At 39.5% G+C, this 26,232-nt stretch overlaps 1 protein-coding gene across 4 annotated transcripts in view; it reads left to right on the plus strand.

Annotated features, from left to right (window-relative positions):
* SLIT2 (slit guidance ligand 2) overlaps positions 1 to 26,232 on the plus strand; it is a 342,896-nt gene that overhangs the window by 265,755 nt on the left and 50,909 nt on the right. For all 4 annotated transcript variants that reach the window (XM_055138864.1, XM_055138863.1, XM_004616540.3 and 1 more), the window contains 7 exons: positions 1,006 to 1,172; positions 3,392 to 3,524; positions 6,772 to 6,840; positions 9,540 to 9,611; positions 10,123 to 10,194; positions 11,815 to 11,886; positions 14,851 to 15,014. In XM_055138864.1, coding sequence (XP_054994839.1) covers positions 1,006 to 1,172; positions 3,392 to 3,524; positions 6,772 to 6,840; positions 9,540 to 9,611; positions 10,123 to 10,194; positions 11,815 to 11,886; positions 14,851 to 15,014 — 749 coding nt within the window. The remainder of the gene's footprint in view (positions 1 to 1,005; positions 1,173 to 3,391; positions 3,525 to 6,771; positions 6,841 to 9,539; positions 9,612 to 10,122; positions 10,195 to 11,814; positions 11,887 to 14,850; positions 15,015 to 26,232) is intronic.

A 26,232-nucleotide genomic window follows, 5' to 3' on the forward strand; every position in this document is an offset into this window, starting at 1 on the left:
GACAGGATTTCCTGGCAATGGCAAGAGTGAAATGTACTAATCTAAACTCAAAAGGGAGTTAGGAAGAAAAAAAATAAGCATGTTCTACATGACTCAAATCACTAAAGAAATCATTAAAGAAGCATCCATCCATCTGTAAAGTACTTAATCCTCTTTGCACATAAAATGTGACATTTTACATCGAGTGACTAATTTGTGCTTATTAAAGATGGCATGTTTATAAATAATGGGATTGTCAATAGGTTTGTGCTGAAGTAGGGAGATGCCAAAAGTATTGAGATTTGTAGAAGTAAATTCATTTTTATAACTGGCATTTAATCAACTCAGCTGTCAGTTTCGATGGGAAACCTATTCTCTGGAGCAAATAAGAGATGGAAATCTCAAAATGACAAATTAATGAAATAGCTGTTGTCAGGTTAAACTCAATAATATAAGGTAATCAGCCTTCATCTTTATATTAAATTACTGCATTATCAGTGTAGGAAAGTTTGACAGCCAGTGGGATCTCTGACAAGTTTAAATTATCTCTAAATGAGATATCTATCAGATCCACTGCTTAAACCCCAAATTGCTGCCTTCACTTTATTTTTGCATGAAATTATTTAAAGAACTTGTATACAAATTTGGTAGTAGCATATATTAGGTTCCAAACAAATAGGTTCAATAGGAATTGCATCCCAGACATTGAGTTAAAAATGGATGGGGGGGACTGGAGCGATAGTACAGTGGGTAGGGCCTTTGCCTTGCACGTGGCTGACCCGGGTTCGATTCCCAGCATCCCATATGGTCCCCTGAACACCGCCAGGAGTAATTCCTGAGCGCAGAACCAGGAGTGACCCCTGTGCATCGCCGGGTGTGACCCAAAAAGCAAAAAAAAAAAAATGGATAGGGAATAGGAAGAAGGAAGAATCCTTTGGAAAGCAATTGCATGGAGAGATGGTAGCGGGGGATCTTGAGGACAGAGTGAAACCCTAAGGCCAACCTCTTTTTCCATCTGCAACTCAGAAACCTTTTGGCTAATCCTTTTAACTGTAACTGCTACCTGGCCTGGTTGGGAGAGTGGCTCCGGAAGAAAAGAATTGTAACGGGAAACCCTCGATGTCAAAAGCCCTATTTCCTCAAAGAAATCCCCATCCAGGACGTCGCCATCCAGGATTTCACCTGTGATGATGGTAAGAAAACCTTGGTCAGGGGATGGATCGATAGAACAGCGGGTAGGGCGTTTACCTTGCATGGGGCCGACCCGGGTTCAATTCCCCGCATCCCATATGGTCCTCCAAGCATTGTCAGGAGTAATTCCTGAGTGCAGAGCCAGGAGTAACCCCTGTGCATCACCGGGTGTGACCCAAAAAGCAAAAAAAAAGAAAAAGAAAAGAGAAAACCCTGGTCAGACATCGGTCATCTAGTGTTTGTGGCACAGTCCTGTCCTGCAGGCAGCATGGGACAGCTCCTGGAGGTGGTTCTGGCAAAAAAAAAAAAAAACAAAAAAAAACCACCATAATTGTGTCTTTTGCTTTGTTCACTTCTGTTGTGATAGCCAAAGGGAGTTAAACCTTCTCATGTTAGAGAAGATGTTCTATAAGATGCTCCAGCTTCCCACTGTAGTTGATCCTGAGCATCACTCCCAGTATTGTTAAGAAAAACAGTGTGCCGTGGGCTGGGTGAGCCCATGAGCACAGGAGAAGGAGCAGCGAGAAACAAAATAGCGGAACAGTGTTCCCTAGTGTTGGAGCCAAACATCTCACAGAGAACTGCCAAAACCAGATTTTCAGTGAGGAGAAGATTCCAGCCTGTTGGGTGTGCCCTCCCAGGTCTTCCGCTGGGATGCAATCAGGGCTGCAAGCGTTGCCAGCTGAGCACGGAGCCAAGCCAGCTCAGTGCATGCCACGGTACTTACCCAAGCACGCAGCACCGTGCTAGGTCACGATGACAGTGGCCTACAGGAGAGTGGTCAAATATGGAATATGACCAGGCCCCCAGGCCCCAGGGATTCACCCCTTGGAGGGAGAAGGGGAGGAGGGACTAGGAGAGGTCCTGACCCATGAAAAGAGGAAGCAGAGACAGCGAGATAGCACTGGTCTGCCCCTTTGCACCCTACTTGAGTATCTTTACTATATAAATACTTGACTGCATTGGGGGTAGGGGGAGCTAGTTTCCTTCACTGCCCTCCTCTGCCTCTGTACACAAATGCATTCTTTCCATGAAATCCTTCTCTCTTTTTTTTGTTTATTTTTTTAATTAATTATATTTTTAGGTTGTTTACAATTCATTAGATTCAAAATTCCAACACCAATCCCAACCATTATTTTGAGTTTATTTTGAATTTTCCCACCACCACCCAATCCTGCCCTCAAAGCTCGTGCTAAATAAGTTATTTTGTATTGCTTGTTCTGAATAATCTGCTAACAATGATCCAAAAAGTGTGTGGAGGGTGTTGTATCTCACTCTGCAGCCATTAGATCCTTGCATAAGGCCCTTGCACACGTTCTCACAGGTTGCCCCTTGTGTGCTAACACACACACAAATATACACACATGTATACATATATATATATATATGCACATGTGTGTATGTATATTTTTTATCAAAATAGGTTGCTTGTCCCTTCCACCCCTTGTACCATACATACAAGGCAGTGTGCTACTCTTGGTACACCGGTGGGGCAGAATATGAGATGCTGCTCCAGGACCCCGAAAGTCTGAAATAGGCTGATACAGCCAGAGTTAAGATTTTAACTGGATACTGACTCGGGAGTGTGGAGGCATCGACGCAACATGTTGCTCTTTCTCTTCCGAGATTTATTTGTGAATCTCTTTCATGAAATCCTTCTTGAGGAGACAAAAGTCAGGAAGCGTCTCTCCTCCACTCCTGTCCGACACTCCCACCATTTTCCTAGGGGAGAATCAAGAATCAGAACTTTGAGTTCGTCAGTACAAATACTCCTTGTTCCTTCCCATACTCTCGGTGTCATCCTTGATTCTCACATCACAGTAGGTTCTCTCACTATTGTCAGGGAGTGAAGAGCTCATTTTAGTTCTCCATTTTTAGGAAACAATTTCCAATCAGGCTGTCCCTTTATAGCTCTTCAACTCTGTCTCCTTACAATGCTCTCATAATTCAGTATAATTCTTATAAATAAATGAGCAAAGAAAATCACTCGCATGCTTCTGGTGATAATAAAAATTGTGAATTATAATCTGAAATTCTGCCACAGGCAACCTGAAAACAGTGCTGAGCAGAACATATGGTGTCTGATTTGTAAATAAGTAGAGCGAGTGATTCTGTCGTCCAGACTCTCGTATTTGATACGATAATTTAAAGCCAGCCCATCCTCCCTGCCGTCTTCAGAGCTGCATGTCTCCATCTTCCTGTCTCTCCTTTGGCAATCTAGGAAACGATGACAATAGCTGCTCCCCTCTGTCCCGCTGTCCTGCGGAGTGCGCGTGCCTGGACACCGTGGTGCGGTGTAGCAACAAGGGCCTCAAGGCCTTGCCCAAAGGCATCCCAAGAGATGTCACTGAATTGTAAGTACAGCTTGACATTCCTTAACAATGCTTCACACAACAAGGGAAATGGAGACGGAACAAAATCTTCAGAGTCTGTTTGCAAATTAAACTCTATGAACCTACTTCATTATCATGTAAAACCCTAAGCATTACTGAAATAGTGTAAAACCTAGTTGGGATACTCTCAAGAGAGCTGATGGTTTTCCTTCCTCCCTCCTTTCCTTCCTTCCTTCCTTCCTTCCTTCCTTCCTTCCTTCCTTCCTTCCTTCCTTCCTTTCTCCCTCCCTTCCTTCCTTCTTTCCTTCCATCCTTCTTCCCTCTCTCCCTCCCTCCTTTCCTCCCTCCCTTCCTCCCTCCCTCCTTTCCTTCCTTCCTTCCTTCCTTCCTTCCTTCCTTCCTTCCTTCCTTCCTTCCTTCCTTCCTTCCTTCCTTCCTTCCTTCCTTCCTCCCTTCCTCCCTCCCTTCCTTCCTTCCTCTCTTCTTCCTCCTCCTCTCCTCTTCCTCCTCCTCCTACTTTCCTCCTCTTTTTCTTCCTCCTCCACCTCCTCCTCTTCTTCACCTTCTCCTCTTCCTTTTCTTCTCCTTCTCCTTTTCTTTTTTCCTCCTTTTTCTCCTCCTACTCCTTCTTCTCCTTCTCTTTCTCCTCATCCTCCACTCTCAGACTTCTTAATGCTTTGGTATCATATACTCTGAACCTCTAAGAAGAAATGTTAATAAAATTAGACACTGATTCCCATAATTATTTGTCTCTTATAGCCCTGCCCTTGTGGAGTATTTTGTATGATTAACGTTCCATCAAATGCAGCCTTGAGAAATGGGTCTTGTAGATAACCTTTTATGTCTGGGATATTTCTGATGACTTACTTTTCTTCACCATTTTGCCTATTAGGAGACTATCTCACCACATAAAATCTATACATATTTGGGGTGTAGAAGAAATGAGAATGACCTTTTAACAGAGCCACTGTCATTTGGACTGGGACCAGAGTCCAGTCCAAAGGTAGAGGAATGGGGCCAGTTTTCCCTAAGAGTGTCATAATTGATACCCAAATTACATCGTGATATAAAAGCTTAGATATTAGCCCTTCCCACCTTTCATCAGATGCTTCTACTGAGATGAGGAAGGAATGCAAATCAAAGAATCCTCTGATAATATTCCTGTTATCAGAACGCTAGTGTCCCAAACATTTGACATGAAATCAGGTAAGCATTTCACATTTATTTATCTCTCCTGTGTGGATCCATGTATGAGCATAACTGAAGCCCCAATGTAATTCATGGAAATACAGCTATTCCAAATGAGCAGCTCTGGTAAACTCCTGGCAACATGGGATATAGGTAATGTGTTCAAAGGATCCGCTCAGTTTTCAAAGGACTTGTTTTCAGATTACTCTGAATATTCTGTGGATCTTAGTTTAGTCCTGAATTGAGAAACTCCTTAGAGGAAAAGAAGAATGGTTTTCGCCCAGGTAGAATGTTAAGCTCGTTCTTGGCGTTGAGATGCTGTAAAGCGTTCCGTTTCCTTTGCTGCTGATGACAGTTGTTAGCTGAGCAGGCTCCGGAGTGGAGGAGCTGAAATGCTGACTCTGGCTTTGACGCCTCCATTCAGAGTCACAAAGCATCATGCCTGCAGACTGTTCTGGTGCGAAGCCTGGAGTCGCTGAAGAGCCAGTCAGGAGGCCCAGAACACAGCATTCACCATAATTTTTGCATCATTATTGCTACTAGATCCCTTCCCCCACTTTAACTGATTTATCTAAGGCAGTCTTTAATTTTCTTAAAATCCTTAAAATTTGCATATGAGAAATGGCTTGGCTCATATGCTGCCTCTTTCTTCTGATTGCTACTCAAATTTTCAAGCTATTTTCCTTGAAAAGTGCATTTGTTTTCCTAACTAAAAGTTGTCGCCAAGAGAAGGAGGGCATTAACTTATGTCCGGTGAATTCTAGAATCCTCTAAGAATCATGGCACGCTGATGGTTCGAACTATTCCAAGTCAGCACCATTCTTCTCTAGGAGAAATCCCCACTTGTATTTTACTGAATTATTAAAGAATTTGTAAACAAATGGTACTAATTATTTAAATAATTTCCATATGAGTTTCCTTGTCAAATTGCTTTGCATATAAACACCCATACCATAAATTCTGTATCTCTTTAACTTCCTTGTTAGTGCTTTTTCTGGAATAAAGGGGGAGTGCAAAAATTTATGGGATTCTGGCGCCCTCTAGTGTCAGCAAGAAAATAAGCTTGGTGCTTATTTTCCAGGAAATCATAAAGTTTGAGGACGCATAAGCAGTCATAACTTAAGTCTCACTCTCCATGAAATATTTATTGTGTATTTTGATAATGTGTTTTTCTATTTTGAAATATTTTCTGGGGTAGAAAGGGCAGCATGCCCAATATGCAGTTTTGGGTCAATATATCCATAACCAGATTGCATGGGATTTCTAAAAGACATTTTCACTATAATGTTCTGGAAAAGAGCAGATTTGGGAAGAAACAGGTTCTACTTTTACTTTATTGACATCATGAATAAAACTTTAAGCTTTCCTTATTGGGGGCAGGGGGCTGAGTCATGTCAGTTATGCCAAAGTCAATTTAATTCGTTTTATAATGTTGCTTACTGTAATTATAAAGGTAAATTTCACTTATCTGTGGGCATTTTATTATTGCTGTTACATGATTTTTGTGCTCTTGATATATGTGGCAATTTCCTATGAAACCTCCCCAATGCATCACTAAATAGGAAGACAGTAGTAAAACACCAGGAATGTATTTTAAACTTAAATTTAATTGCATTCAAAGTTCCAGGTATCTCCTTCACACCAGACAATGTTATTTACCAAGTGCAGCAACTCGTGCTAAGGTAGTGGAGAATGTCCCCACCCTTCTGAGAAAGACTCTGCACATTTCACAGTTTTCACCCACACAAGTGACTTGGATACTTAGCAAAAATGCTAAGTAAAAATTGATTGAAAGTTTTGATGACACCCAAATTTGGATCTATCCTTGCTTTGGGAAATACATCAGAGATGAATTCCACTGCATTAGACTATTAAGCTTTCTTTCTCCTGCTCCTAAATTGTGATGCTAGCTAGGAAAATGACACCTTAAAACAAAAATTGCTAGGTGCTGCCTTGACTAAGTTAAGAGTGAAATGTCAACTCTTTCACCATGTACCGCTTTTCAAAAAATAATATCATGTTATATAATTTTATATAAAAGTATATACATAATGTGCTTTTCAAAAAAATTTTTTTTCAGGTATCTGGATGGGAACCAATTTACACTGGTTCCCAAGGAACTTTCAAATTACAAGCATTTAACTCTTATGTGAGTAATTTTTTTTTTGTATTTTTTCCTCCTCCTTCTGTTTCATAAAGATAGGCTCACAAGGGACAGAAGAGTGAGTGAGCCTTCCAGAGAGTATGAGTCGTTTACAGTGAGATGCATCTCTCTTACTCATTGTGGTTCTGGATCACTAACTACATCTTCATTGAATATCCATCAGGCAATTGTGCTTCTTAGAAAAATAACCCCCTCTGTCCCCAGTGCGTAGAGGATGCGCCCCAAGTATCTGAGAACTATCAGCACTGGCAGTGGATCGGATACCTCTAGTGGTAATGGACAGGGACTATTTCACGACAAGTCAAGGAAATGAAAATAGATAACAATTCTTTATTACTGAAGTAAAAAAAAAGTTGGTAGAGAGCAATAATTGTACTGAAATATGTAACTTTGGTTCTCTTATGTAATATCAGTGTATAACTGTCATCCCATTGTTCAACGATTTCCTAGAACAGGTGCCAGCAACATCTTCATTTGTTCCTGCCATGTGCTAGTAGTGTAGCCCGATGGCATCTGTTCGCTCCATGAACACGAAGAGCACGTGTTGTTACTGTTTTGGGCATATCAAATATGTCACGGGTAGCTTGCCAGGCTCTGTAATATATAATAACAAAGTAATAAATGATCTGTCAGTATTGAAGTTATTTTTAAAAATTTGTATCAACTATCCAGTATTTAAGTCCACTTGAACAAAAGTGCTGTCATGATAAGTATAAAAAAAAGATTCTAAAATTGAATCTTTTCCAATCAATTTGATCTCCTAAATTAGCATTTTTAAATCAGTGAACGTTTTTACTATATTTAATTAATAAATTTGAGGCTATATTAAATATATAAATATTTGATCTAGTTTTGTACATAATTTTTAAAGATACAATATTATTTTAGGTAATTTTCTATTTAGAAATGCCTTGATATTATGGTAGTTAATAAGACTACTTCACACACACAGGTTCTTTTGATTTTAGGATAAATATGTCTGACTTAGGAGCATTCCTAGAATAACAATTTTTATTCGTAATTAATAAATTCAAGCAACCCATTTCAAATGGGTCCCATTTATCTACATAGACTTGTAGGTATGTTAAGGTGGTAAAAATGCTGTTGATATTTTTATTTTTTTAAGTATTGAAAAATGAAAGCAGTTTTTATGAAGTATATTGGATGGCTTGAACGACAAATGATTAAATTTTGAAAAAATGGGTGTCACCTAATGTGTGTTATCCTGCCTATAATTACTTATTTGAGAGCTGCAGAAGTGATTATAAACTGTTGTTCTGTTAAATAAAGCATTAAATTGATGTGATTTCCAAAGGGTCAGCTCAGGCCTGAGTCACTTGTCTAACAGCTTTGATTATTAAAAACCACTTTGAAAGTAAGAACTGAGAATTGATAGATATAGAGATGCTTTTACTAATGATTATGTTACATGTACCTTGTGCTAATGTAGATCACTGATCACTATATCACTGTTATTCCTTTGCTCATCGATTTACTTGAGCGGGCACCAGTAATGTCTCCATTGTGAGACTTGTTACTATTTCTGGCATATCGAATACACCACAGGTAGCTTACCAGGCTCTGCCATGCAGGCGAGATATATTCATTTATCTTTAAATGTTAAGTTTAGTACTTCAGCAGTAAAGAAGGTGGATTATCAGGGCGTGGGGTGATAGTCCAGTGGGCAGGGCACTTGCCTTGCACTGGCCAAGCCAGGTTTGACCCCTGGCACCTCACATTATCCCCTGAGCACCACCAGGAGTGATCCCTAAGCTCAGAGCCAGGGGTTAGCCCTTAACATCACTGGGTGTGACTAAAAAGAAAAAAAAAGGTAGATTATTTAGAAAGTTCTCATTAGATTTTTATTGGTATCAAAACTTTATGAGTCCATTATACTTTATATGGTATTTTGATCAAAGTATGTGTAACATTCAGCTTTTCTGAATTCCTTAATTTGTTCATATGCCTTGCTTAAGAATACAGTGTAGTAAATGCACTGTAGCACTGCGCTGTCATCCCATTGCTCATCAATTTGCTCGAATGGGCACCAGTAACATCTCCATTTTGAGACTTGTTACTGTTTTTGGCATATCAGATACACCATGGGGAGCTTGCCAAGGGTAGATTTTTATCATTATTTGTGAGTTTGAATCATTGTTTTAAGCATTGTTTATAATGAGAACATGGTGAATGTAATTAAACGGGTGTGGTGGAAATCTGCATGCAGCACTTTGGGTCCTTGGGAGGGCTTGCCAGCCACACTGTGCAGTGCTAGGGAATCATTCTTGGTGATGCTTGGAGGACAATGGAGCCGTTACTGGTGCCAGCTGGAGAAAACTGATGAACAGCGGGACGACAGTGCTACAGTGCTCCATTGATTGGAGGACCATGTGTAGTTCCAGGAATCAAACCCTGGATCAGCCACATGTAAGGCCAGTGCCGTATTCGCTCTCCTGCCCTTAGTCTGGGGCTCCTCCATGTATGTGTATCTCAGGGAGTCTTTGTGTCAGGGTGGAAGATCGGTTCTGCTGGTGGTTGTGAATATTCCCAAGTGACATTACAGGTGGCCCCTGGGTTCCCCGGTGTTAGCCATGTTGCCGACAGGAGCTGAGTGCAGCCAGCACTGCGGGTGAAGAGTCTACTTTCTAAAACTCACCAAGAGCCCCCCCTTTCTTCTTTTTCAGAGACTTGAGTAACAACCGAATAAGCACCCTCTCGAATCAGAGCTTCAGTAACATGTCTCAGCTCCTTACCTTGTGAGTGTGAACGCTTAGAATAAGTCCTAATTCATGCAACAGAGAAAATGCCTTCTTAGGTGCTAGTCATTCTGGAAAACGGGACTCTTGGAACCCAGGGCCTGTGGATCTCTTTGCAGATAGAGGCAGATCAAGCTTTTATTTGCAAACAAATACAGATAATACAAAAGGTGCTGGGTACTACTCAACACTATGAGAGGAAGAATTCGTATGTGTCAGTGGGCTGGGGAGAGAGCCTTAAGAATGACGTCCGGGGAAAGTCACTCATGTTGGAGGCCAAGGAGTTATGTAAAGCATCAACAATAAAACTGTGTTTTACTAGCACGGGGACACACACAGAAAGTAGATAGATACATAAAGCTGCATGGAGATTAGAGAGAGAGATTGTGCATCAGCATTCTCCATTTTTAAGATGCTCTAACACCCTTCTCTAATCTGCCTTATTTAAGAATTGACATTGGTCTGTTTTGAGATTTCTGAGTGAAACAAATGGGCTTCTGTGTGCTTTCAGAATCCTTAGTTACAACCGTTTGAGATGTATTCCTTCACGAACCTTCGATGGATTGAAATCTCTTCGATTACTGTAAGCATCCTTTGTTCAACAAAATGCCTCTTTTTCTAAAGGAGCTGAGCTCCAGGTTGTCGTTTTATTGATGTAACTGCCTTGTCACTTCCTGGGTATTTTCACAGACATTCATTAGAAACAGTGTGGAAGCATGGAAATCCTGTCTTCCTGTGTCATTACTCCCAGCTTTGATTTGGACACCGGAATTTTTCTTGTCCTGTATAATTATTTTTGCTTTAGTCAGTAGATAACATTTATATAAAGATATATATTCAATATTGATTGAAATAATGTTGAAATAAATTGAAATTTTTAACTTCCTTCAAATTTACATAATTTATGAACACATTTTTACACTTAAGTTGTATTTAATCTTCAATCTTGACCGCCTCCCCGAGACTGAGCAGTTAAAGCTATTTTCTCTTCTCTCTCTTCTGTGCACTTGGTTTTTTTTATGTTAGTTGCATGCTCACAAGCTGTGGAATTTGTAAAATCTACCAATAGGATTTATCCTGGTTCTGCCTTCTTTGCTTTATTTGCCTGATGTGCTTTTCTATGTGACAATTCGCTTTAAACAATTTTCATGTCATCAGAGATATTCTTCAACCACTGATTGAGTACAGCGGACTCCAAAGGATGAGGGAACTACGACTTATTCAATCTTCCCTATCTTTAGGGTCTCGTTTGACTTAGTCTCTGGTCTCAGATTTTCATTAGTCTCTACATCGTGCCAGTAAACACCCACATCATCTCAGTGCCAGAGTGCCAGGGTCTTGGAGATGATTTCTATGGGAAACCTGTGTGCAACACTTAGGAAAAATGCCAGAGATAGCCCTCCTGTTGCTCCCAAGCAGAGTTTTGTCCATTTATAAAGTTATTTTCTCATTGATTGCTTAATATAACGTACCTGATCCGAGATACTATTGCAAATATCGAATGTCCTTGCCCTTTCGTTTTTGTAATATGACGGGTGGAATATTATTTTCCCTTTCTGTCTTAAATTGTATTCCAAGTGACTAGAGCCATTAAGCATATTTACGTTACGTGGTGGGTATTTGTGCTTCTGACTCTAATGGTCTGCTTATGGTATTTTTCATTTTCTGTAGCCACTTTGTTTGGCCTTGTAAAACAAATCTTCCTCCATCTACTGCTTTGGGTTTGCAGGCTATGGTAGTAGGCAATTATGTATCTTACATATGTATTTTACATATGTTTGAAGCATTTGGGTTCTGTTCCTGATATGTAATCCTTTATATTATAGAAAAAGGTCATGTTGTCAAAAATTCATCATTGTTTTCTGTTACAGCTTTCAAGCGTTATGTATTGCTTTTGAAAGCTTCCTTGCCATGTATTTATAAAAAGGAGGCTTCCTATATTTTATTCCAATGCATTTTTACTTTTATTTCAACGTTTAACTCTTCAGTTTCGAATTTCCTTAATGAAAGTGATGTGTGGGTGTGACTAACTTTGTTTTCCAAAACTGCTACCCTATTATGCCAGTCATATTTATTGAAATGAGATTGTGACAGTCCTGATTCAGAATGCTTAATTTAAAGGAAATTCTAATACATGAGTGGAATTTTTTTCCTGAACATTCTGAAATATAGGAAATTTGAATTTGCTTTTTCTTGTTTTTAGTTCTTTACATGGAAATGATATATCTGCTGTGCCTGAAGGTGCTTTTAATGATCTTTCTGCATTATCACACCTGTGAGTACCTGATTTATGACTTTGGGGTTCGCCTCAAATATTTCCTGACAAGTGGGTTTGAAACACAGTCCTTTTTATTGTGTCAGCTAAGCTTAGGTTTGATTCCACTTCCTAAAGGAATATAAATATTTCCAACTTTAGTACATCACGCTTTACAAAATAACCTTAATTTAGCTCTCTGGCTCTCCCTGCTTATTAACTGAATTCTGTTTCCTTAGCTAGAAGAGTCATTTCATGCAAACACAATACCCCCATTTCCTAGGTAGAATATGCCCCCTCACTAATGTACCCCCATTTCCATAACCCCTTTGTTATGCTGGTCTACATTTCTAAAAAGATCTACTCACATTCAGTTCAGTCCTCCAAATCCTACTGAACTGAGTACATGCATCGCCTCCTCCATGAAGCCTGTCCTGATTTGCTCAAACAAAATTTACTCATTTAGAAAATATTACTCAGTATTGACAAAGATGCCATGTAAAGATCCGGACAGGGTCCACAGATCAATAAATAATAGGTGAAACCGTCAAATACTTGAGTGAAATTCTTTTCCCTTGCATTTTTTCTCGTTGTGCTCTGTTTTTCCTCTGTAGCCCTTGGAAGTACAGTAAAACACAGTTTTTAAAATGTGTGATAAACGGAGTCCAAAAAGTCTGTTGAGTCCATTTCTTGCATTTATTTTTACCTGTGAAGTTAAGGCCATGGTAAATCTGGAAGTTCTGAAGACTCCAGAGTCTTCCTAGGTCAGGCTGAGTTTGGCACCACCTGGTGGCAATTCTTTGCCATTGCTTAAATCTCTGTCCCTTGGTTCCTGCATTTCCAGGCACCAGTCACTGCTGTGTTATCTCCTGATTTTGTCCTTTTCCCCCCAAAGCTTAGCAAACCCTAAAAATACAAGCTTAGAAAATACATAAAGGTTGATGGCAAGAGCGTAGGAGCCAATAAGAAATGGCACATCACCTGCATTTGCCACACAGAGGCCGTGATCGATGTAGGTTTATCTACATCAATAGCCCTTCCACTAAACTGTTAGGTTGCAGGAAGCAAGACCTTGACCTTCTCATGTTTCATCCACAGTTCACAATTTAAAGTCAAAATCAGAACCAGCCCTGGCAAATTCCATAAAACCATTTAGGTGAGACCCACCTTGACTAGGGCTGTAGCTCAGGGGCTAGGGGCGATCTGGCAGGAAAAGTAGCACAAACAGAAGAGGAAGGAGGAAGGCTGGCAGGGCAGGTCCGTTGTGCTCAGTGAGGATGGTGCGGGGAGGGGGCCGTGGAAGCTAAGTTGCTGCTAGAGCAAACAGGAACTTCCGATGGGTGACTCACGAGCCCCCATCCTCACTGAGGCAGCTTGACACTCCCTGGTCATACAGCATTCAGGTGTCTGCACTTGACTCTCTAAAGTATCATAAATATCTCTACTCCTTTCACTTTGCCACTGCATTCTGGGGCATTGTAAGATCTTAACAACTGGCATCGAATGGTTTAAACATTATTTTGTTGATCTTCAATTTAGACAGAAGGGATGGCTTTGGTATGTGAACATATCACGTTGATATGTGAACATGGCATTTTCTATACTGCGATTAGACCTGGTATGAAAATTATTACCGTATAAATGATTATCATTCAGCTGGCATGTAGGGGGACTCCTAATAAAATAATAACATTAGTCTTGCTTAGATTGTCCACATATATAAACATAACTCATCTGAACTTGGTGATGTATCAGAATACGTCCTTTTTTGTTTAAGATTCTGCTTTTTGTATCTACAACCTGTGCCAAAAATTTGGCATATTTATGAGCCCATTTGGTCACTTGTGAATGGCCCCATTTTTTACCTATAAAGCGGGTTGTTGATTATCTTGACCTCGTAGAGATCCTGTTTGGGATTTTAAAATGAGGTAGCACTGAAGCACTGTCATTCCGTTGTTCATTGATTTTCTCGAGTGGGCACCAGTATCGTCTCCATTGTCAACAATAAGAGAAGACTTGTTGTTACTGTTTTTTGGCCTATCGAATATGCCACAGGTAGCTTGCCAGGCTCTGTCGTGCGGGCAGGATACTCTCGGTAGCTTGCCAGGCTCTCTGAGAGGGACAGAGGAATCATACCCAGGTTAGTCGCGTGAAAGGCAAAAGCACACTACCACACTACCCACTGTGCTACCGCTCCAGTCCATAAAATGAGGTAGTCCATGTAAATGATTTAGCATGGTTTCTACATATAATAATTGTCAGTATTTTTCAACTATTAATTGAGTGCTCCTTCCATCATTACTATTACTTAATATGAGTGGGAATCATAGTTTTAAAATAAAAATTTTCTCATGCCCTTTCTTATCTTCAAGTCTATGTACCCACTAGCCCCTGAGCCTGCCCTTCTTTCCAACCTTCTCCAACCACTTGAATATCATTATCTAAAAACTCAAAGTGGCATAACCAACAGTTCTCTAGAAAAAGCTTAGCCCAGTCTCATCCTCTTGCCCATGCTTCTTTTCAGTAGCATTGCAAAGGGGAACGTACACACAAGTGCATGTTAATTTTCTGTGCATAAGAAGTTCTCTGAAATTCAAAACATGCGGTATTCTCATTTGGGTCCCCAGAAGCTGGTGTCTTTAATTTCTCAATAAGTAACTAGTAAGTATAGGGAGGGTTCCTTTGCACGTAGGAGGTCCATGCATCCAGCATCAGCCTGCCTCTGTAAATGCAAGGAGCGCGGACAAAGCCCAGAGATTATGAGTGACTGCTGACGCAATCTCATATGCTTAGAAATCAGGAAGATGGGGATGTCCCCATGCCTTCATGTTCTTCTAAATGGTATTGCCACTAAACCTCCAGGGATTTCCCACTGGGCAGCACTCAGGGTTATGTTCCCTTAGGAAATAACAGCACTTCCATACTTGTGTGTTTGTATGTGTGTGTTTGTGTATGTGTGTTTGCTTCTGTGGTGTTGTTTTCCAGAGCCATTGGTGCCAACCCTCTTTACTGTGACTGTAACATGCAGTGGTTATCCGACTGGGTAAAGTCAGAATATAAGGAACCAGGAATCGCGCGCTGTGCTGGCCCTGGAGAAATGGCGGATAAACTCTTACTCACCACTCCCTCCAAAAAGTTCACCTGTCAAGGTATGAATTTCAGTCCTTTCTACCATTGCAAATCAAACACTGCTGTGTTCATTTAAAAATAAGGTTTGGAAGTTCACTGCTTGATTTTGAAAGCCTTGATGAGAAGTTCCAATAAATAATTACAGCTTCTGCTGCTGCTTAGACAAGACAGGAGGAGACCAAGTGGAGAAGCAGGTTTTCCAAATAAGTCTCAAAAATATCCCATTAGAAACATATGGGGTTTTTTCTGAAGTGTATGAAGAAGTGAACTACTTCTGGAAATTCCTCTGATGGCCTCTAACATGGGAAATGTTTTGCTTTTACTTTATAGGAATCTGTACCCTAACGTGCTCAGGGCCCTGTGATATCCTGAACTTGGGAAAGAGCTTTGAGTCCCTCAGAATGATGAGAAGACCTTTCATTTCATCTCCTGTGTCCTTCCTAATTTGGTGTGGGCACTTGCTTTTTATACAATCACATCCCCTTATGTTATGCACCTGTGAATTCTAAACAGCATTATGAAAACTAATCTAATCTGATGTTATTGCTCAAGCCTTGCTCAACATCCAAGTGATAGAACAAAATGTGATAGAACGAGGTCACTACCATTTGTAATTTGCAGGTGTTTTAAGAGGAATCAGTACTTTTACTCTTTGCTATATTCAATAGATTTCCTCAAAACTATTAAGTGGGGAAGTGCCTCAAAATGCTAAGTCTATAGTTATAAAATGTGTATCCAACCCACTTTATATGTACCATGAAAGCCTGGCAATTGTGTAGGATGGACAAACTCTCCACGTGGTTTCAGTTGCCAAAGGCTTGCAAACAGGGCTGAAAGATAAGTTCCATTTGGCTTCTAGGTAGGAAAATCATATCGAAATCAAAACAATTGTGCATTGGATTTCAGTAGCAAGGCCAAGCTTAGGCTCAAACCCCACTGCCCTTTCCAATATTGATTTTAAGAGCTTAAGCAGTCCCCGTCTCCATTTCCTCCTGTAAGTAGAGATGGTGAAGGGCTCTGATGAGATTAAATGAACTGTTATATGTGGCACTGGAAAAAAAAAACACAGCAGAATAGAGTGTTGGTATACCACGGAAGGATAAAAAGCAGACGTGGTTCAAAGCGTCCAAACTGCCCCTTCTAAGAAGGATGAGCTCTGAGGCTCCGATGTGCAGCTTGGCAGGCATAGGCAATGAAGCCCTTGCTTGAAAGTCACTGGTTGTTTTTACCTGTACCTTTCTCAGTGCGCAGGTGCGCACATGCGCACGTGAGCACACACGGAGGCGGGATGACATATTAATCATCCTAAGTGATCAGTTCCACAATTTACCTGCAAGGGACATCATCATGCCATAGACTTTAAATGCCTACACATAAGTTTGTCAATTACTCCTCAAAAACCAAAAAGTATAGGGGAAAACATACTGCTTGCCTAAATATATAAATTAAACACACTGCCTTCTGGACAGCGAACACCCAAGGTAGTGAATGTTTCTTTAAAAAAGAGTAAGAAAGATTAAGTGGAAAACTATGAATTAGGATAAAAGAATGATTTTTCCAGAACCGTGTTCTCTTCAAACATTTTTAAGTTGGTGTATTTAATGCTTTTTGTATAGCTTTAGAGTTTGCCAAATATGCCATTTGCAGCACATTATAAATATTGACAGTTTTACAACATACCTCTTCTATAATTCTTTGCAATATGCTTGGTGGAATCTAAATATTACAACTAGTTTTGAATTTCTTTACAATTCCTGCCACCAAAAATCCATAACTGTCCAAGGCTCTTTTATAATTGAGTTGGTGTCATTAGTGTTTTGTATGTGATTGGTTGGTAGATCATAATCATCAATATGTTGATATTTTATTAAAAAATAAAAGTAAGGTCTTATAGGCAGTGCAAAAAATACTGCAAGAGTCTAGAGTCGCCAGTATTTTAGATTGGTTTCCGGTGGGACGGGATGTTTCTTAGGAGCTGGGGTTCAAGTAAATATCAGGAATATAAAGAAATACATGATCCCTCTGCAGCGTGAGGATGGCTGTTAGAGGACAGATGGAGGATAACATGGCAAAGAAACATCCCTGAAAGCACATTATTGATCACACGAGTTTTAGAGAGTTTCTATGAGTAGTCAAAATACTGCCAACTGCTACTTCACTATCCCTGGGAATACTCATACTCCATTCTGCAAAATGCTAGGACTTATTTGCATTTCCGAAAGCTTGATGCTGGAGATGTTTAAAGATTTTATTTCTTGAAAATTTAATTTCATGAAACCCTTATTTGAAGAAATTGGCATACTAACATTGTATTGCATTGAGCAACAAAATTTATGTTATATATTAAGTGTTCTCAGAAGTTCCAGGCATCCATGCGCCCCTGAATATCTGTTTAACTCAAGATTTAACCCGTTCACTTAACCTTTCTCAGTCTGTTGGTTCTCAGAACCTGTTATTTCATGTGGTGTGAATGGAAATAGACTGCAGGGGAAATATTCTGGCTAGACCTTCCTATAGGAATGCACCAGACCTGCACTGAGCAGAACTAAAATATGGCCATTTGAACTGGGGCAGTGGATTATTTTTTCAGCTTTATTTTAGTGTCAGGGCTGGACTTCAGCAAAGCAGGTAGGGAGTTTGCCTTGTGCGTGGCCATCCGTCCCTCTCAGAGAGCCTGGCAAGCTACCGAGAGTATCCTGCCCACATGGCAGAGCCTGGCAAGCTATTCGATATGCCAAAAACAGTAACAAGTCTCACAATGGAGATGCTACTTGTGCCCGCTCAAGCAAATCGATGAACAACGGGACAACAGTGCTCGGTGCTCATTTTAGTGTAAACCTATATATCCATATGTAACAAATGGCAACTTTTATGGAGTGTGCCTGTGGATTCAAGGACCCCCCAAGGAAAAGTCATGTGGTAAGAAGGTGGATAGAAAAGACTTAATGGTAGAAGCATAGCTAAGACACCTGTTGGGGTAAGCAAACAAGGGTGAGGACTGACCTGGGGGCAAGTTGACCTGGAGGCATGGAGGGTGGAGGAGTTCACCCTCTTCTGGAGCCCAGGGTCTCCAAGAAACATCTGCATGGAGACTTCTTAGTTCATGGATGACATAAGACCTTAGGTGTCTCAGCTCAACCGTGGAAGTTCACTTCAATATTCTCTATGTTATCGAATCAATAGATGACATCTATTGTAAGGCAGACTTGAAACTGGGAAGTAGCAGCCAGCATGCATCTGGGCCACTTGGCAAGCAGTAGAGACGATACAAGCACAACAAATAGCGTGTATTTGCACTGACGGGTGCATTCAGGATGAACTCACTTTTTTTGTGTGCCAGAACATAATTTTAAAATGAAAGCAAGTATTGGACTGCTGACCCTCTCCATTTATCTCAATGGTGTTGAACTATTGTGAATTTCTGTTATTTTTTAATTAAGCTCTACCTATTTAAGATTTATGGTCATCGATTCTGGATCTCAAATACTACTGCTGTTGCTTTCATTACTGTTCCTATTATACTGCCACTACTATTGGTGATCACGTTTATAACAATAGGAATTGAGAAGTTTGAAGTTTGTGAGAATGTTACCATTGTTGCCAGTTGTTATCTCTTTTTCTATGGTCTCTGCTATTGTTTTCCATATTTTAAGGGGGAATATATTACTTAGGAAAATTAAATGACTTGTGCAAAGTCACTTTGTTGATAACTAAAGGAGCCAGCTTTTGAATTCCAACTCCAGAACATTCTCCTACTAGTTGCTTTAGAATTTTTAACAAATAATATTTTCAAACAAAGTTCTTATAAATAAGATCACCACTTTACCATTGAGAAAGCACACTTAAAACGTAAAACTTTTGACCCTCCTATGCTTCACTGGACATGTTTGCTCATAAGAAACAAACAGGTAGGAGAAAGTGTGTCCTGATCCATTAATTAAAATCATTCACCGTAGGAAATGTACTCAGTACTAAAATGTGTTTTTATGTTTATATGCTTTCTGAGCTTGAAAGCAGTAAACGGATTCTGCTTTAAATATTTTATCCCCCAAGTTTTTATGTTTTAATTAAACTTTCCCCATAGTTATGCCACTTTAATGTGTTTTATTTTATTCATGAAAATCATGTAAAGATGTAATCCAGATGTTAAGGTTTGTAAATATGTAACTTCAAATTAGAGATAAAGGTAAATATTCTTATTTGGAGACATGTTTACATAGCTATTTTTAAATATAGTTTAAATATCTTCTCCGGTAGGAAAGGCTCTTATTATTTTGATTAATTCTTTCAATGCAGTTTTTGTCCTATGTATTTGAGAGCATTTTCTTGAGCATATAATCGCATAAATTTAGTATGCGATATACTAGAAATTAAGGAAGAGACTGAAATAAATGACAGGAGAATAATTATTATGCAGATAAGTGCTTTTTTGAGTAGGAAGCAGATGGTTATGCCTTGACTTTTTAACCCAAATATCCTGTCCTCATCTTCTAAATGTCAGGTGAAGTTAGAATGATCAAGCAGTCTGCGATAAAGCAGTCTTTGATCTAAGTGGTCATGAAGAAGGTCAGCATACAATGTTGATTTCCGATAATTTTTTATTGCTCTTAATTCAGAAAGATTTAGCCACAGAGACAACTAAAATTGTTTGTTTCTGATTGACCGGCATTCATCAACATTTAAATATGCTAGGGAGTGAAGTCTATGGACTTCTATGGAAAAAGAAGGGCATGTCCCTTCTTTGATTCATAAGTATGGGATAAGAATGAGAATGCAGGGACTGAAGTGATAGCACAGTGGGTAGGGTGTCTGCCTTGCACGCAGTCAACATGGGTTCGATTCCCAGCATCCCATATGGTCCCCGAACACTGCCAGGGGTAATTCCTGAGTGCAGAGCCAGGAGTAACCCCTGTGCATTGCTGGATGTGGCCCCCCCCAAATTTTTTTAATAAAATAAATTTTTAAAAATGAGAATGCAACAATAAACAGAACAGTGATGAAACTATGTCCTCATGGGGCTTATATGCTACTAACAGATAAATTAAAATACACAACACCCAAAACAATCTGAAAGTTTGGTGGTAAAATACAACTAAGATTACAGTAATATACATCCATATGAGACTTTTTTGGAATTGCCAACTTAAACCCGTTCAGTGCCTTAGGCCATTGGGAATTAAGATATCTGAAAATGTAGCACTTTTTCTAGTAGAGGAAATACTAGAACACTAAAGAAGGGAAGAGAGGTCCAGATGTTAAATGTCCAGTCAGCATAAGTACCACTAATGGGAGAGAAAGGTTTACTAGTGTGGCTTTGCTTCTTTGGTCAAGGGAGTACAAGATGAGCAACATTTTAGCATCACTTGTTGGTCTTAGAATCATCAAGCTTCTGTAATTCCTGGTGGGCGATTTCCCATCTCATCAATAACATTGTAACACTACCATTGTTTACCCTTGCAAGATCAGCAGCTTCCTTTGGCAGGAAAGCACCTCAGCGGCTGTGATTTCTTGACAAACATGAAGCTGTTGAGTTATGGCACACAGGAAATTAAATCATTTAGCCAAAACTAAAAATCATAAACATTTAACAATTAGATTTTGAATCATTGAGAATGTGATAAAATATTTTTCACATTTTTCATATTTAAAGTCGTCAGCACAGAATTATCACATTGCAATATCCATAGCTTTGGAAGATGACTTACTCATTGGTTTAAGAAGATACTCAGATTTGCACAATTACCTGCCCCAAACTCCATCTTTAAAAAACAAACAAGGGGGGGGCTGGAGTGATCACACAGCAGATAAGGCGTTTGCCTTGCACACAGCCAACCTGGGTTCGATTCGCAGCATCCCATATGGTCCCCCGAGCACCGCCAGGAGTAATTCCTGAGTGCAGAGCCAGTATTTACCCCTTTGCATCCCTGGGTGTGACCAAAAAAGCGGGGGGGGGGGTCGAGGGGGGGTTACTTCTCATTAAACTATTAGAACATTAAAACAGGGTTTTGCAGACATGTATTTTAATAGATGCTGATACCTAACAATTAGTTTTTAATTTTTATTTTTTATTAAGACACTGTAATTTTTCAGAGTTGTTCATAATAGTGTTGTTTCAGGCATACAGTGTCTCAACAACAATCCAACCACCAATATCCCTTTTCCTCTACCAATATCTCCAGGTTCCCTGCCACGCCCTACAGCCTTCCTCCTTGGCAAGAATATACTGATTTATTTCATATTACTTTGTCCAAAGAAACTTAAAAGAATGGCAAATAAAATGATCAAAAAACAAATCCACACAGGCTAATTTGTGATGACTAACTAATCACCATAGGCTTTGAGTATTTATTTTGTCTTTCTCCTTCTGACATATTTTTTAATTTTTTAATGAATCACTGTGAGATACAGTTACAGACTTACAAACTTTGTGCTTACGTTTCAGTCATAAAATGATTGAGTGCCCATCCCTCCACCAGTGCCCATTCTCCACCACCAATGTTCCCAGTATCCCTCTCATCCCTCCCCACACACACACCCCACATCTGTGGCAGGCGGATTTCCTTTTACTCTCTCTCTCTCCTTTAGGGTGTTGTGGTCTGCAGTGCAGGTATTAAATGGCCAATATGTTAGGTTTATAGTCTACTTTCAGCACACATCTCCCATCCCGAGCAGGTCCTCCAAGCATCATTTACTTGGTGGTCCCTTCTCTATCTGAGCTGCCTTTTCCCCCAGTATGTGAGGCCGGCTTCCAAGCTGTGGAACAATCCTCCTGGTCCTTTTCTCTACTATCCTTGGGTGTTTGTCTCCCATTTTGTTACTTTATATTTCACAAATGACTGCAGTCTTCTCATGTCTGTCCCTCTCTTTCTGACTGATTTTACTCAGCATTATACTATCCATGTTAATTCAAGAATACACTATCCGGCTTCGAGTATTTCTTAATCTAGTCGAGGATATCCATGAGCACCCATTAGGGTGCCATACTCAATGCCATCCGATGGGATTTTCTCCCATCCTTTAAAGGAGCTCTTTTAATTCTTCTTGCAAAACTGGTTTCAGTGCTATGAATTCCCTAAGATGTCGCCTGTTCATGAAGCTCTGTAGAGTTCCTTAAAATCTGCATAATAATCTGGATGGGTAGAGTATTCTTGCTGAGTTGTTCATTTCATTGACATTTTCTTTCCATATTTTTCTGGCTCACAGAGTCTCATTTGATAGATCTGCTGTAACTCTTATGGGATTTTCTTTGTATATAAGTTCTTTTTTGGTCTTGCTGCTTTCAATATTCTGTCTCTATCTTCATATTTTGTCATTTTGAGCATAATGTGCCTTGACGTTTTCCTGATTAGTTCTATTTTCACGGGGACTCTTCAGGACTCTTGGATCTCAGCATCTATAATCCTCAACTCTGGAAAGTTCTTATCCATGATTTCCTGAACCATGGGTACTTCACCACATATGCCTTCCTGTTCTTCAGGGACCACATGACCTTATATTGTTTCTCTTAAACTCTTAATCCCATAGTTTTCTGGTATTCTGTTCATTTTCAGACTATTTCTTATGTTCTGTTGTTTCCTAGCAGTTTCTTCCTCCTCATCTTGGAGCTCCTCAATCTTTTACTTCTGTTATTCTGTTATTCTGCTGTTCACAGATCCTATTGACTTTCATATCATCTACCATGTTCTTTATTTCTGTGATTTCTGACAGGAGTCTTCATTTCACTCTTGTGCTTTTCTGACTACCTGTGCTATCATCACTTCTTTGAACTCATTGAACATCATCGATCTTTGTGTCACTAAAGACACAAAGATGTGTCTTTAGTGGTTTCTTCCTTCTGTGGTTCTGTTCTCTAGCTGAGGATTTGCTGGTGTTGCTTATGCTTTTGATGCTAATGTTTCCGCTCACTGAGGTGGATGGAGTTCTGCATGTGTTCTCCATCGATTTTCTAGGGTCCAGGCTCTACAGGCATTGAGTCTGTTCTCAGACCTCCTGGACAATGCTGAGAGATTAAACTAGAGGTTGTTCTTTATCATCTCTACCCATCCTCACAGAGTGTCAGGAAGAGTAACTGGGAGAAGCATGTAATTTGTTGAGTAGATCTGTTGCTTCAGGAGCTGTTGTGTGTGCCTCCAACTTAGAATAGGCCCAGCTATACCAGCCGGGGACAAGCCTCACCCAGGATGGTGGAGAGCAAGCAGAAGGTCCAACTAACAATTAGTTTTTCTCTGGTTAAATTATTGTACAACCCATAGTCCTCTGGCCCAATCATTCCATAAAATGTCACTCTTTTCCATTTAACTGTGACTCGAGAAATTTATTTACTGGCCTAAGTCAGGTATGTATATCTCAAATGACTGACCCAGATGATTCCAGGGCTATAAAAACAAGACTTTTTTTTCATCACTGATGTGATCCTAATGTACAGAATCCCTCCCTAATCCTCAACCACATCCACACTTCCATTGAACCTGTAAAGATAAAACCACCTCTGACTTGCCAACACCAATGGCTCGTTTTCTTGTTATTCACTCTCTTTTCATTATAGATTCTTTTCATTTTCTCCATTTCTTTATCTGACACCTCTTTTTTTTTCTAACCCAGTCTTTAATATTAACCTCCGAATTTTTCTTTCTTGAGTGGTTTAAAGCCCTGTTCAATTCCCAACTGACTTCAATTTATGGTTTCTCATGTTTAGCACCGGCTCTTCTTCTGAACATCAGGTTTATATTTACATTCACTTTGTGAATCGTTCCTTAAAGACTTGCAGGAGCTTAGAACATATATTCCCAAACAGGCTTGCTTCTTCCCTCCTTCCTCCTGTGGTTCTGTTCTCTAGCTGCTGCATCACTATTGTTGAGCTATAAGTTTTTCCATAAACTTGTTCATTTCACTTGACTTTTAAGTACCTAGAGTTATCCTCATACCTGGCATGAAATCTGTTCTCACTAAATATTTTATAAATGAATGATTTATGTATGAATGTTATTAAAATAAACTTTTGATATTGGTGCTTAAGAAATACGCTCATGTAATACCAGATGGAGCATCAACTCTTGAATTTTAAATTTAAAATATCAACTACCCCTCACAGTTTTCCTGAGTTGGTTTTGATGTGCTTCTAACTTCTTACAAGGGCAGTGAGTGCTGGAAAATTTTCATATGGCTCTCGATTCCAAGGAACTCCAGAATGAAGGTAGATTCTGTGATAGGGTTGGCATTTTTTTGGTCTGGAGCTTTTAGTAATAAATCAGAGTGAGGTACAATCCTCAGTGGGTGGTGTATTGGTGTCAGGTGAATAGCTAGTGATTTGAGTCAAGTAAGCAAGTCTGCCTACAAGCTTTAATGGATTTGAGGTCCGGCAGTTCTTCCATTAAAGATTAAAGTACCTGACAAAGACAAATTGTTAACCAAACTTTCTGTTCATTTTCCCTCTGAATTATTAAGCTAGACACACCTCCAATCCATATAGCTTAATGCTATAAGGTTCTTTTAAGTCAAGACTAAATCAATGGGGTGAGATAGGCTGGCCTCGCTCAGTTTCAGTGACATTAGTAAACATCTCTGTCCCTGTGGATTTCTTTCCTCCTGGATGACACGCATCTCATGGAGGCTAATAGTGTTGGCAATAGTGTGACATTTCTCAAAGAAGTGACTCTTTACGAGGAAAGCTAGTAGGTCAGCAAAGTGGTATCAGCAGGCAATCTATAGTTTCTTACCTACTAGCAATCTAAGAACAAAGAAAACCTCCCCTAAATGTTGAGCTACAAGTTTGGTGTTGGTGCCAAACTTAAAAAATCCAACTTGCAAACCCTAAAAACACATAATCATTAACTCTGGGTGTCACTATTCAATGGATAATTATGTCTCGGTGCCCATTTCTGTTCCCCTTGGTTTTGATAATTACAGCCTTTGTAGTTTAATCAAATTTGAACAGTTCCAGGCATAGAAGGAAGGTATCCAAGAGACTTGTAGTACAAAGTAAATGGCAACATTTGATTTGCCTTTGTCTGTGCTAAAAATTGATCCAAAAAAAAGTAGAGGCAGACTTTATCTTTGTAAAAAAATCATTCAAGTTTTCCCCCCTTCCCGTCCTTCTTCCAAAAGTCTAAGAAGAAAGATCAAAACTGATTTCTGTGTTGAATTACACACAATGCTCTGCACTTTGCCAGCTCCTGTAATGCTTCATTAAAACAGTGCATTGAAGTGTCTGCCATTATGTTTTTTGTTCTGGAAAAATCAGGGATGCTAACTTAGGTCTAAGGACTTCAGATTCTCATCATGTTCTGGGGAGAGCTTTCCCTAGCTCTAATTGAGCATTTGAAATTCTAGAAGTGCTGGCTTGCTACAAGACTGATATGACTTCTCTTTTGCCATTTGATTTTATTAGCAGCTCTCTTAACTGTGATATAATCTCATTAGAGAACAGATTAAAGACGCCATTCCCCTTGACTAATAACTTCCAGGAGAGGGTCTCAGAATAAGTGTCCTGGGTGTTTCATATCATAGCTTAAAGGTGAAGAGAAGATGAAAAATAAACCAGAACAGTGTCTAACTTTGAGTGAAGGAATGAACGACAACCACATATGAGAAATGTCATTCCAAGGGATTAGAATATAGAAATAAAATGGTTCAAATAAACCTGGCAGGAATATAGAAGCCACAGTAATTGTTTAGATAGAATTATGTATTAAACAAAATATTAAAGTAGCTATATCATCTTAAATAATTTGATTGATGCCATTTAGAATTTAAATACTTTGCAAACATTGTTTTTAATTACATTTCACTCAAGTGGTAGACATAGAAAATGTGTGGAGGAATGAAGTTGTATTTACAATACAATATAGATTTGTAAATCAATGTTAAATTAATTAAAGCTTTCTTTAAAAATAAATTCCAAATACTGAAAATAAGTGAGCATGATTTATTGTACCAAAACTAAGCCAATTAGTCAGCTATGTTCAATGAATTCTGAGCCTCCGTTAAGCTGAACAGGAAGTTTTTCAACGTGACAAGTCTGTTACCTATAAACTGGATTAAGTTTTTCAAAATATAGCCATTTTTCTCTACTGCAATCTCTTAGCTTTTCACCTAATTAACTTGAATTTTGTTTTTGAAAATAATATGCCACATGCCGCATGGCGAAGGCCTGTGCTCAGGTCTCCGCCCTGCCTGGGGACAGCACAGAAAGCGACCAAAACCAATTTCCTCCAGGTCTTGGGAAGTGGCCACATGGAT

Source organism: Sorex araneus, chromosome 5 (assembly GCF_027595985.1).
Source record: "Sorex araneus isolate mSorAra2 chromosome 5, mSorAra2.pri, whole genome shotgun sequence".
In the NCBI taxonomy this organism is placed as follows: Eukaryota; Metazoa; Chordata; class Mammalia; order Eulipotyphla; family Soricidae; genus Sorex; species Sorex araneus.